Raw genomic sequence first — 13,645 nt, forward strand, 5'->3', positions numbered from 1 at the left:
TTACTTAGGGGTTTGTAGATACAAGAATAAATTGCAAACAGGTCAATCTAGTTATAGGAGGTTGTGAGTTAGCCACACAATTATTACAATTTAGAGCTGCCTTACTTCAGAGTAATGTTTCAGGGTTTTGGAAAGAGATAAATATCTCTGAGGGTATACCTCAGAGATTGAACTGGAGACAGAAACACCGAGTCTAGAGTTAAAGAGACATGCCACAATGCGGCTCTGGTTCCGCCTAGCTTAGAGACTGGGGCAAGAACCGTTTCTGTTAATTCCTTATTTTCTTGTTTGTAAAGATGAGAGTATTACTACCTACTGTCATTGAATTATTGTGAGATTTAAATTAGATAATGTATATAAAGTGCTTACCACAGTTTCTGGTGCATAAGTGATCAGTGCATATTAGGGCAAAGAAACTGAAATGCTACTTACTATGGTTATTGGGCTAAAAAAGGTGAAGTCCTGAATTGCTACGGTCATGCCAGTGTAACAAAATGGAAAAACTGTTTGGAAAAAAAGACTATCTTATTTTAAATCCTGGCTCAGTCATTTACCAGCTGTATGAGATTGTAAAAAGGTAATGATATTATAATATTTATGGCTTAAATCTATGAATACTTAAGTATTATGTCCTTTGAATTTTACCACCCAGTGATAAAACTATAAACATCTCTTGTATATCATTCGAAGTATTTTCCCCATGAAAACCAGCTAGATATTTTTATATAATTGGCATTATACTGCACATATTGATTTTTAAAACCACTTTATTATATAATAATACACTGTGATCATGTCCTATTATCCTTAAATAGTTTATAGAGATTTTCAATATAGTACTGCCTTGTCTGAGGGCATTACGAATTACTATTTTAAATGTTATCATTTACACTTGACTCTGGAAGTGCTCCTCCCCCACCACAAATTACAATGTGAGAAACATTCTTAAACAGAATTATTTGGGCTAACTTCTTGCTTTTTTTTTTTTTTCCTGTTTTTTTGAGAGGGTCTCCCTCTCTCTCTCTCAGGTTGGAGTGTAGTTGTGTGACCATGGCTCACTGTAGCCTCCACCTCTCAGGCTCAAGTGATCCTCATGCCTCAGCCTCCCGAGTAGTTGGGACTACAGGTACATGCCACCATACCCGGCTCATTTTTGTATTTTTTCTGTAGAAACAGGGTTTCACTGTGTATCTCAGCCTGTTCTCAAACTCCTGGGCTCACACTCCAGATTACTTATCTGCCCTCCTCAGCCTCTCAAAGTGCTGGCATTATAGGCATGAGCTACTACACCCAGAAACTTGGCTAACTTCTAATTGCATTCTCTGCATAAATTCCTAGAACTAGTCAACAGGCAAAATTACTTGTAGGTACTGAACCTTCCTTGTGAAACTGTTTTCCAGAAAATTTGGCTCAATATACATACTGACCAGCAAGGAATAAAAATGATAGCTTATAGTTTAAAAGTACAACAAAACCTAATACTGATATAAACATTTTCTAATTTGGTTCAAAAAACATTGCTTACATTTGTATTTCTGTAATTAATAGTACAGCTGATCATTATATATGTTAAAATTAAATTGCTTTTCAATTTATTTCATTCTTATATTTATAAATTACATTATGATATCTGTGTGAATTAAGAATATTAGCCATTCTTCTGGCATGTATATATTTTCCAGCATGTGAGCTGATCACCGTATCTTAAGCTTGTCTCTTCTTAACGTTATCAGAATTTTGACACTGATATATTTAGTATCTAAATAGTAAGTCTATCCATGCTTAATTTTATCATTGATTTTAAAAGGCCATCTAAAGAAGCAATTATTCTATTCTGTCGTTAGAAAAAATGTTTATTTTTGTTTTGCTTTGTTTTCAATATATTCAGTTTGAGTATACTTCTTCAGCTCTTCAGTAATTCATTTGTTACAAGATGTGAGATGTCATCTAAGAATATTTTAACTCTTTCCAAATAATTGACAAGTTGTTGTGAGAACATTTGCATGTTTTTGAATGATTAACATTTATTTCCTGATGTGAAATGCTACCTTTATCATAACATATACACCACTCCCTCACATGCGTGTGCACACACACACACATGCACACACACAGGTTTAAGGAGTCTACAGAAAATTTGAAGCAACTCTGAAAACTCTTGTACTAAATCTTTTGGAAAATTTACACTAGCGATCAGCTAATGTAGAACAAGTCTTCACCATTTACTAAGAAAGGTTTCTGAGGGTCAAACTAAGTACTTAAATGGCACAAGGAAGGGAGATTCCTTTTAGGGTTGCAGGGAGGATAATGCCTTTTCAGTATTTCAGAGAATACAAAGACTCTGAAAACAGGACAAGCTTCCTCTGGGCTGATCAAAAGGAGACTTCTTAATGTTAGGTAAGAAGATAAATTTTAAAACATGGACAAAAAGATTAATAAGCCAAGGTGATTTTCTGTGTGACCCATGTTTTACATGAAAATTAAATATTTAGGATACCACTTAATAATATAAATAAAAGGTTACTTCAGGTACTAAAGTTAAATAAATATTAATATTTTCTTTAGAAACTGACTATCCCAAAAAGAAGTAAAATTTATTCTCTTAGTATTTCATGCATAATCTTGTCCATTAAAGCAGCCATATAGAGCCAAGTTAGTCATTCATCTTGTAGTTTGTCATCACCATCTCACAATATCTGGACAAAAATAGGAAGTAGCACATTCAGAATACTAAGTCCTATACACAATTTGGAGGCAAAGAGCCATTTAGGCAAATGAAATAGTTCCTGACATCCACATAGAAGGTATGCTGTAGAAGACAACAAAAGCCATCTCCTTCTCACCTTCTCCAACATATGACCAGTGTCTCCAGCCCTAGAGAAAATTATTTCTAATACCCATTGAGATAAAGATGAGCACCATCTGCCAATGCCAGTTGACACAAAGTGAATAGCCTTGTGATCTAATATTAATGAACTGTTAAAATATTCATGTCCAGATTTTCCTTGTCCATAACCTTCTTCCTGTTTGATTTGATACCCAATATCCTTTCAAAGGTGAAGTCACTGTAACTGAAAAATAGATTAATATTCCCAGACTCATTAATGGCAATATCTGTAGTTAATTTGGGCGTTGTGACAGCGGTGGACCCATGAAATATCCCAGCTGAGACCAAAAGAGCTATGCAGCTGAGCTTCACTAATGCCCACTACAGACGCCATGGATTCTTTACCATAGGCTTATTCCTGCTAACCTAGATTAACCATAGATAATCCCTGTAAATCGACCACATCTAGAGGCCTCAGCTGGTATGTAGGATGTGACTCCTTGGTGGAGAGAGGGATTCTAGTTTTGAGGATCATATAGTTTGGTGGTAGGACCTCATTATCTTCATATGTTATTCCCAGTGTTCTCCATATTCATGAAACAAGAAAAAGTGATATTTACCCAAACCATCTTAAAAACAATCACCCTCATTTGCTCTAGAACTTTGCTTGCAGTCAGGCCAGGTCCTTCAGTCTATGGATTTTTGGGAATGTTCCTTTCCTTTCATTACAAAATGCTTCCTTAATTTGCTTAGCTACACATGTATGAAAAAGCCTTTTGTCAAGAGGTAAGACAGAAAGTAAACTGGTCTTAGAGAAAAGTTTTATAAAAGAAATATCTGCACTCCCATATTTATTGCAACAGTATTCACAACAGCCAAGACTTGGAAGCAACCCAAGTGTCCATCAACAAATGAATGGATTTTTAAAAAGTGGAGAACATATACACAATGGAGTACTATTCAGCCATAAAAGAATGAGACCCTGTCATTTGCAACACCATGGATGGAACTGGAGGTCATTATGCTAAGGGAAATCAGTCAGGCACAGAAAGACAAACTTTTCATGTTCTCACTTATTTGTGAGAGCTGAAAATTAAAACAGTTGAACGCATAGAGATAGAGAGTAGAATGATGATTACCAGGGGCTAGGAAATGTAGGGCAAGGGGAGAGGGGATGATTAATTGGCACAAAAAATATTTCGAAAGAAGGAATAAGATCTAGTATCTGATAGCACAATAGGGTGACTATAGTCAATACTGACTTACTTGTACATTTTAAAGAGTATAATTGGATTGCTTGTAACACAAAGGATAAATGCTTGAGGTGATGGATACCTCATTTAACCCAATGTAATTATTACATTTTGTATGCTTGTATCAATATATCCCATATATCTCATGAATATATACACTTACTCTGTACTCAGAAAAATTAAACATGTTTAAAACATTGTATGTTTGTGACTGCTGTTAACTATAAACACATTTTGATTAATAGTAATCTTGGAATTTTACCCTGATTTAATGTTTTCACAAGGAAGGCACTTTTGTAAATAGTTTAAAAAAAAAACAATTTTAGAAAGTTGTAGATACGTTGCTTAAATACCATGTGATTTTAGTTATGCTATTTAAAATGATGAGTTAATGGGTGCAGCACACCAACATGGCACATGTATACGTATGTAACAAACCTGCACGTTGTGCACATGTACCCTAGAACATAAAGTATAATAAAAATAAAATAAAATACACTTGGGCTCCACAGAATTAAATGCATGCTATGAATATGCTGTGCCAAACTCTGGGACAATTTTGCAAATCTTCCTAGACATTGAGGAAGAATTAACTTCATATTAACAATCACTGGTATTAGCCAATGTGTTATCCTTTAACATTTATGGTTGTTTCCATTATCTCTTGCAGAGAAACAAACCATCCCCAAACAACTCTTGGGCTCATGATTCTGTGCACAAGCTGGGCTCAGCGGGGTAGCTCTTCTGGTCTCAGTTGAGATTTTTCATAGGTCTAATTTTCCTGGCCTTTGCTGCTGGATTCTCTCCTATCTCTATTTGCCTCATTTGGGGCAATTGTGCTTATCAGCCTCTGGTCCCTGTGGTCTCTTACCCTCCTCATGATTTACTCACATGGTAAAGGGAGAATCCTAAGAGAAAAAATGGGAGTTGAAGATCTTTTCAGTTCAAGGCTCTGTGCTGGCATAATGTCACTCCTGCAACAGTCTACTGACAAACACGAGGACCAAGACCTGTTCAATAGACTCTCTTGATGGGAAGAGCTGCAAAATCTCATTGAAAACAGAGTGTATATAGGAAAGAAAAGATTGTGGCCAATTTTATATCTACCACAATGCCTCTGAAATATTTAAATATGACTTCTATTGTAAAGCTTGAGGCTAGCTAAATACAGATTTAAACCATGTTTAGTGCTGCCTCTAATTTCTAGAATCTCGTGGGTTTCCCAATTGATATGCATGTGGGAATTCCTAAACTGCATCCCAGTCAGTACTTGGATAGCAAAAGCTATTTACTGTTGGCGATATTGGTCCTAAAGTACTATACCAAGCTTTGTGCATTGTAATTTCACAATAACTAAAATATCTTATTAATTTATCAATGTCCCTTCATCATAGTAGATATCAAAATTATAGATGCTTTTGATATGTAAAATGTTGAATAATTTCAGTATAAATAACATGCTAAAAACTTATGATTTGAAGCAAGATATTCTGAAGATACAATGCAGTGTTCTGAAGATTAATTCTGAAGCAAACTGTAGTTACTCATAAAATATATTAGCATACAAAATTATTACAAGCCATGCATATATGTACCTGACAAAAATTAAAATTCACTACCCCAACTCAACTCAGAAAATGTTTGCACAGGCCAGGTGCGGTGGCTTACCCCTGTAATCCCAGCACTTTGGGAGGCCAAGGCGGGTGTGTCATGAGGTCAGGAGATTGAGACCATCCTGGCTAACACGGAGAACCCCCCCCCCCAACAAAAAAAAAAAAAAAAAAAAAAACAAAAAGCACACACACACACACACAAAAATTAGCCGGGCGTGGTGGTAGGCGCCTGTAGTCCCAGCTACTCGGGAGGCTGAGGCAGGAGAATGGCGTGAACCCAGGAGGCGGAGCTTACAGTGAGCCGGGATTGCGCCACTGCACTCCACCCCAGGCGACACTGCACTCCAGCCTAGGTGACAGAGGGAGACTCCATCTCAACAAAAAAAAAAGAAAAAAAGAAAATGTTTGCACAATGATTGATAAACCAAATGTTTAAACACATATAGAGTCTATTTACACAACTCTTAGTAAATTAGTCAGATGTTTTTCTGTATTTCTGTTTTTAGTTTCACAACTCAACAGTGCTTCCTCATAAATTCAATATAAGACATCACCTTGCAGGACTTGGGGTTATTTCCTATTTTAGTGTATAGCTGATGGCAAACTTGTTAGAAAGCCTTGTTTTCTGTAATTTAATACTTGTCATTACTCACTATGCAGTTTGTATTAGGAGTTACTTCCCCCCTTCAAGTTTGTGCCCCCTTTCCGTCGACTCTTCATAAATTTGCTTTGTCATCTCTAAAATGATATCTTTGCAAATGAGTAACTTTTCTGTAGAAATAAACATTAGTTACATTGCATAGTATGCACAGTGCAGATTATCACAACTACAATTGTCACAAGTGAATGATGCTATAAGGCACACATCTTCAGCCATATAATTATCTATCTATCTATCTATATTCCATCTATCTATATTCTATCTAAATAGGTTCATTTGAACCACAGGAAGTTTCCATTTTGTAGGATACAAGTGAATAAAGATTGTCAGTGTCGTAAGATCTAACTTAAAATGTATATGCGCTTTCATTCATACACACACACACACACACACTTTAATGGTGGGGTATAAGAGAGAAAGGCCAACAAATTTATAAAGCACACAGGGTATACAGACACCCAAACAGTAAAAATTAGGTTATTGCTTTTTTGAGGTTTCCTGTGTCAAATGTACACAAAGAAAATTGTCCAAGTAGGTAATTTTGCTCTTCACTTGTAGATAAACTTTGCAAGTAGACTACCTAAATGGCATTTAAAACTTTTAATGCCATTGCTCAAATGGAATTTGTGCTGCACTTGAAACTATAAAATTGATAAAAGTGGACACATTTTAATAGAAGCTAGAAGAACAAGTCAGTCCGGTGTCTCATGATGCTCTTCTACAGTTCGAGTGGAAGTATAATAGGAGAAGGATATGTAATCGGGTAGATTCAGTAGGGCATTAGAATAGGATATCTTGGATTGATGTATTGTGGTCTGTTACCATAATCACACACCATTCTCTTATCGTTAATGTTACAACCGTAATATGCATGCAGGTCCAACTTTTTTAAAACTTTGATATTCTAAAGTTCAAGTCTAGTTAAAGTGGAACTTGGGAAATTGCTACTGTTGAGAAGATATAAAATGGTGGATATCATTGATGGCATGTGGTAATTCTAGAAAAGCAGATAATACAAACTTTATTTAATCTTAGTTCATTTTCTAATTATTTGAGCATATTGTGTTTGTCTTCCAGTCAGTGCTATAAGCACATTAAGAAACAACACCTTAATTTATCTAATAACTCCTCCTCTCAGTTCATTTGGAACAGTGCTTCACAGATAGTAGAGACTCTAAACATACATTGTATTGATCAGACAGACACAGGGAGGCAGATTTAGTAACCATGGAAAGATAAACGCCTGATGTGCAAAGATAACTTAATTATTGGCCCATAATAGTGACCCAATTTAATTCAACCAAACAAACAAGAATAAAGAAATTTGGCACAATTATCCCTGCATCTATGTATTAGTTTGGTCTCACGATAGTAATATTTAGTCTCTGCCATATTTATTTACTAACACATTGGTGGGTGTCTAATAAAGATATTTGCAAAAGTAATCCAAGAAACACAGAATCAAATATCACAGAGAAAACTGCATTTCTTGTGATTATTAGCCATGCAGTGAAAATTGAAACCTAAGTCATTCCTTGTGTTAAACTGCACTTAATGTCCAACTATCTTTTTTACAAAGGCATTTCCTTTTTCATCAATACAAAAAATGAAAAAAAAATAAAAATAAAAAAATGAGCTTATCCTGAGCCAGGATTTGTCGTGAAAATCATCAAAAGGGATATATGAATCAGTTACATTTGCAATGATGAAAAGAAGCAGCATTCCATTTTGTCTTTGGTATCTGATGGGAACACTCCCATGTTTTGAAGAGTCCATGAAAGCATTTTGTTTGAGGAATGGCAGGATTGTTGGAACTAACAGCTTTTAAAATTGAACTCTACCTCATTTTTGTATTGGTGAACTATAATTTTAATAAGATATTCTCAATCTTTTGCTATGCGCCAGACACTTACATGGTTATCTCATTTTGTCTTCAAATAATCTTGTCAAGCAGACAACCAGGAGCATATTCCAAGATGAGAAAACAATTCTCAGTGAGTTTAATTAGTCTTATCAAGTTATTACAACTGGGTAGTGGAAATGGAACTTAAATCTTGGTTGATGTGATACTAAAATCCATGTTCTCATTAAGTCATGCTAAGAAAGACGAAGAAGCCCTAAAGAGACTATTAATGAATAATTTTACATTTCAGATTAAGTGTTTTAAACATTGTTTGAGAAATATGAATCAATATGATAAATATGAATTAATATCTCTATATAACTTCTGAGTTCTTAATGGTACATATTAACATGTATATTCTTGTATAGTCTCTAGCAAAAACCAAACATGTAGACACATATTAAAAGGTTTTAAAAATTATGCTCTAAAAATGACTTATTGATAAAGTTTAGTTCTCATTACCTTAGATAATTTTGTCTTGAATTCAGATTTATCTTTGATAACAAAGTCATTAATGAGACGAGACCGGTCATAAGTAGCGTGTTCTGATTCATCCGTGTAATCCTTATCTTTTCCTAGGGCTATAAAAGAGAAAGAGAAAGTTATATTTATTTCTATCATTTTTCTTTTCTCTTTTTTCATTAAATGTACTAATCTCTCCTCTTTCATGTTTCCCAAGGTTTAGCCTAGACACACACACACACACACACACACACACACACACACACACACACACACTAGAACATACATAAAATTTGTGTGGCAGAATTTTCAAACAATCCATACATTCAATAAATAAGCACATGAAAGTAATCACATGAAAGCTTGCCTGTTATTTACTAATGCTGACACTGATAGTGACTTTCAGAAGAATTAAATGCATCTGTGCTATTGAATGTACTTCAAATTTTTTAAAATAAAATTAGAACCACGAAAAAATCATGTTTTGAACTTGAAGATAGTGACATTAGTAAGAACTGTGTAAGCCTTCATTTGCTTAATTAAAAACTGCATTGATTTTGAGAGTTTGTTTTCTTAAAAGCTGGAAACATTTGAAGAGTGTAAAAAGTCTGAAAAACAGTAGAAAATATGTTTCTTTTATTTGATTATGAGAGCAGACTATATTTTTTCACTTTTCTTTTTATTATACTTTATATTCTAGGGTACATGTGTATAACATGCAGGTTTGTTACATATGTATACATGTGCCATGTTGGTGTGCTACACCCATTAACTCGTCATTTGCATTAGGTATATCTTCTAATGCTATCCCTTCCCCCTCCCCCGACTCCTCAACAGGCCCTGGTGTGTCATGTTCCCTTCCTGTGACCAAGTGTTCTCATTGTTCAGTTCCCACTTATGAGTGAGAACATGCAGTGTTTGGTTTTTTGTCCTTGCGATAGTTTGCTGAGAATGATGGTTTCCAGCTGCACCCATGTCCCTACAAAGGACATGAACTCATCCTTTTTTATGGCTGCATAGTATTCCATGGTGTATATGTGCCACATTTTCTTAATCCAGTCTGTCATTGATGGACATTTGGCTTGGTTCCAAGTCTTTGCTATTGTGAGTGGTGCCACAGTAAACATACATGTGCATGTGTCTTTATAGCAGCGTAATTTATAATCCTTTGGGTATATACCCAGTAATGGGATGGCTGGGTCAAATGGTATTTCTAGTTCTAGATCCTTGAGGAATCGCCACACTGTCTTCCACAATGGTTGAACTAGTTTACAGTCCCACCAATAGGTGTAAGAAATAGGAATAAGTGTTCCTATTTCTCCACATCCTCTCCAGCACCTGTTGTTTCCTGACTTTTTAATGATAGCCATTCTAACTGGTGTGAGATAGTATCTCATTGTGGTTTTGATTTACATTTCTCTAATGGCGAGTGATGATGAGCATTTTTTCATGTGTCTGTTGGCTGTATGAATGTCTTCTTTTGAGAAGTGTCTGTTCATATCCTTTGCCCACTTTTTGATGGGGTTGTTTTTTTCTTGTAAATGTGTTATATTTACAAGAAAATATGTTAATAAGCATTACAAGAAATATAAATCGGGATCGAAACAACTACCAGGAAAGAACAGAGAACATTGAAAAATGGTTACTAGTGGAATAGCAAAAAAAAAAAACAAAAACAAAAACAAAAAAAAACTATAATATCAGTTACATATAAGGATGTATATGAACAATGAATAAGCTGTAATCAATGTAAAATAGTATAAAATAGGAAATCTCTATGGTGGCTACATGACCAAGAATTCTTGACACACTTCACCAATTTATGTTCCATATGATATAAATATATCTTCAAACTCAAAAACAGATTGCTATACATTTAGCCTTTTCAAAGATATCAAAACATCTTAGAGTTGTTTTACTAGATCAGTTGATATCTATTAAACATGAATTTTGACATGGAAAACTCTAGTGCTTTCAAGATTTCAGTCAATTTACTTATTGTACAGAAGAAAAACAATTTTGTTTATAGTATATCCATTCCTTTATAAATAATGGTTAAAAGCTATTAAAACACAATATGTTACATCGTGGGCAGCTAATAGTACCAGGTTCATAGTGGTATAAACTAAAATTGTATAGGTTATATTATGTCTTAGGAGGCAGTTAATAGCCAGATACGTTAAGAAGCTCTAAGCTTTTAGTGGTTACACTTAGACCTATTAACCATACCTGACACTCATTGATGGTTAACATTTGCTACGTGCATGCAATAAGCCAGAAACTTTACCTGTATTATTTCCTTTCATTCTGATGACAACTTTAAAAGTGGGTATAATTTCTTCCTACATCTAATAATAAGCAAAAAAGGAACACGGAAATGGAACATGCCGAAGGCACTAAACCAGTAAGAGGCACATCTAAAACTGAAACAAATTCTGATCTGACTCCAAAGCCCATGCTTGTGAACATAGTATTCTCCCAGATTTAGGTAAGTTACATTTTACTCATTCAACTTTTGTTTATTAAACAACTCTGGATATGCAAGATCCTCTTTTACAAGTTGACATTAGAGTAGCAAACACAATTCTGCCTTCATACAACATTCAAGTAAGAGAAAAAATTTTAAAATAAGTAAAATATTAAGTAGGTCTTGTGGTCAGCGCATTTGAGAAAAACACTGTAGACAGGAAGGATGAAGGTGTGAAAGGAGTGGGGGGTGTCATTTTACTAAAGAACATAGTAATATTTGAGCAAAGATACAAAGAGTGAGGCAGTTAGACACACAGGTAAACTGTAGGAAGAATGATCAACACAGAAAATTTTAAAATGCAAAATCTGGATTCGCATTGAACTGTTACAGAAGCCAGAAAGAAACTGAAATTTTGGAATTATATTATTGGAGCAGCTACCAAAACCCTACCATTGACTGCCAGTTTGTAAGGCATAGAGTGTTTAGTGTTTTTATTTCCTTTCCAATCCTTTCTCTTCCCTTTCCTTCCTTTTCCCCGCGCGCGCTCTGGCTCGCAGGCTCGCTTGCTCTCTCGTTCTCTCTCTGTCCCTGTCTCTCTCTTTCTGTCTCTCCATCTTTTTCCCCATTGGTTATTAGAGAAGGAAGAAATCCTGGTTTGGTTAAACAGCAATCCGCAAATGGCATGTGCTGCTGGGGAGCAGGCACTGGCTTGTGGATCACAAGATGTCATTTCTCATTCTAAATCTGCCACTTCCTCAGCATGCAATTTCCTTTTCCTAAGTCTCTAAGGTTCCTCTAAACTGTAAAATTATTGAATTATGAATTTAATGCTTATAAAAGATAAAATCACAATTTACATTATTTTATTTTCCATGGAACACAAGAAATTAAATCTCTAGAAGTTAATTACTCATTTCCTGCTCCTATTCCACTCACAATTTAGTTTTCTAGCCAGATAATTTTTTTTTTTTTTTTTTTTTTTTTTTTTGAGATGCAGTCTCACTCTGTTGCCCAGGCTGGAGTGCAGTGGCGTGATCTCGGCTCACTGCAAGCTCTGCCTCCCGGGTTCACGCCATTCTCCTGCCTCATCCTCCCAAGTAGCTGGGACTACGGGCGCCTGCCACCACGCTCAGCTAATTTTTTATATTTTTAGTAGAGACGGGGTTTCACTGTGTTAGCCAGGATGGGCTCGATCTCCTGACCTCGTGATCCACCTGCCTCGTCCTCCCAAAGTGCTGGGATTACAGGAGTGATCCACCGTGCCCAGCCACTTTTTTTCTTTAATTCCTATAACTCATCTATTTCTGGAAAAGAAATACATAGCATCATCTTGCTGGAGGAAAGCTAACTCAATTTTGAACATTTGCCAAATACCACCATATTCATTAAGTTTTTTCAGATTTTTTTTTCCCTGCCCTACTGCGCTGACTGGAGCTAATCATTTTCTCTTCTAAATTCCTTCACATTTGTGTTTTCTTTTCTTTTTTTCTGCCTGCCCTCCTTCCCCTTCTCTCTCTTTCTCTCTTGGTATATTAGCGAAGTCAGCATAGTATCTGGGTGAGAAAACTATCTGTACACCAAACCTCCATGACATGCAGTTTACCCATTTAACAAACGTGCATATATACCTCTTAAACCTAAAAGCTGGAAAGAAAGAAAATTTTTCAATAAATGCATATTAACAAAATAAAAATAAAAAAGAAATATATAACTGAAGCACAAAATTCAAGTAAATGAACTAAGAAAAATAATATTAGAGTACGCAGATAACTTTATTTTTTTTTTTTTATTATTTTTTTTTTTTGAGACGGAGTCTCACTGTGTCTCCCAGGCTGGAGTGCAGTGGCGTGATCTCGGCTCACTGCAAGCTCCGCCTCCCGGGTTCACGCCATTCTCCCGCCTCAGCCTCCCAAGTAGCTGGGACTACAGGCGCCCGCCACCGTGCCCGGCTAATTTTTTGTATTTTTAGTAGAGACGGGGTTTCACCATGTTAGCCAGGATAGTCTCGATCTCCTGACCTCGTGATCCACCCGCCTCGGCCTCCCAAAGTGCTGGGATTACAGGCTTGAGCCACCGCGCCCGGCCGATAACTTTAAATCATTGTCCCGATGAATGATATACAAACATATTGCTATGGCTTGGATATGGTTTGTTTGGTCCAGGTCTCATGTTGAAATTTGATCTCTATGTTGAAAGTGAAGACTGGTGGGAAATGTCTGGGTCGTGGAGGTGCATCCATCAATATGTTTTAAGAGCAAAACAGAACAACTGGAAATGCATTCTAAAATTATAATCTAAAAGAAATCTGTGTTAGCAGGAATGTTCCTCTAAGCCTATGAATAATAAAACGTAGAAACTATTGCCATCTTAAGAAACAAGTTTAATTCTAGTTACACAAGCTAAAACCCTAGGAGTAATCTTGACTCCTCATTTTCTCTTCTACCCTACATCAGATC

The 13,645-nt window shown here is 35.7% G+C and overlaps 1 protein-coding gene across 2 annotated transcripts in view; it reads right to left on the reverse strand.

Moving 5' to 3' along the window:
- The window catches only part of ANO3 (anoctamin 3), a 356,947-nt gene that overhangs the window by 202,446 nt on the left and 140,856 nt on the right, over positions 1-13,645 (reverse strand). For both annotated transcript variants that reach the window (XM_025356153.1, XM_025356152.1), the window contains exon 4: positions 8,720-8,838. In XM_025356153.1, the coding sequence (XP_025211938.1) occupies positions 8,720-8,838 (119 nt within the window). The remainder of the gene's footprint in view (positions 1-8,719; positions 8,839-13,645) is intronic.

The sequence above is a fragment of the Theropithecus gelada genome, chromosome 14 (assembly GCF_003255815.1).
Source record: "Theropithecus gelada isolate Dixy chromosome 14, Tgel_1.0, whole genome shotgun sequence".
In the NCBI taxonomy this organism is placed as follows: domain Eukaryota; kingdom Metazoa; phylum Chordata; class Mammalia; order Primates; family Cercopithecidae; genus Theropithecus; species Theropithecus gelada.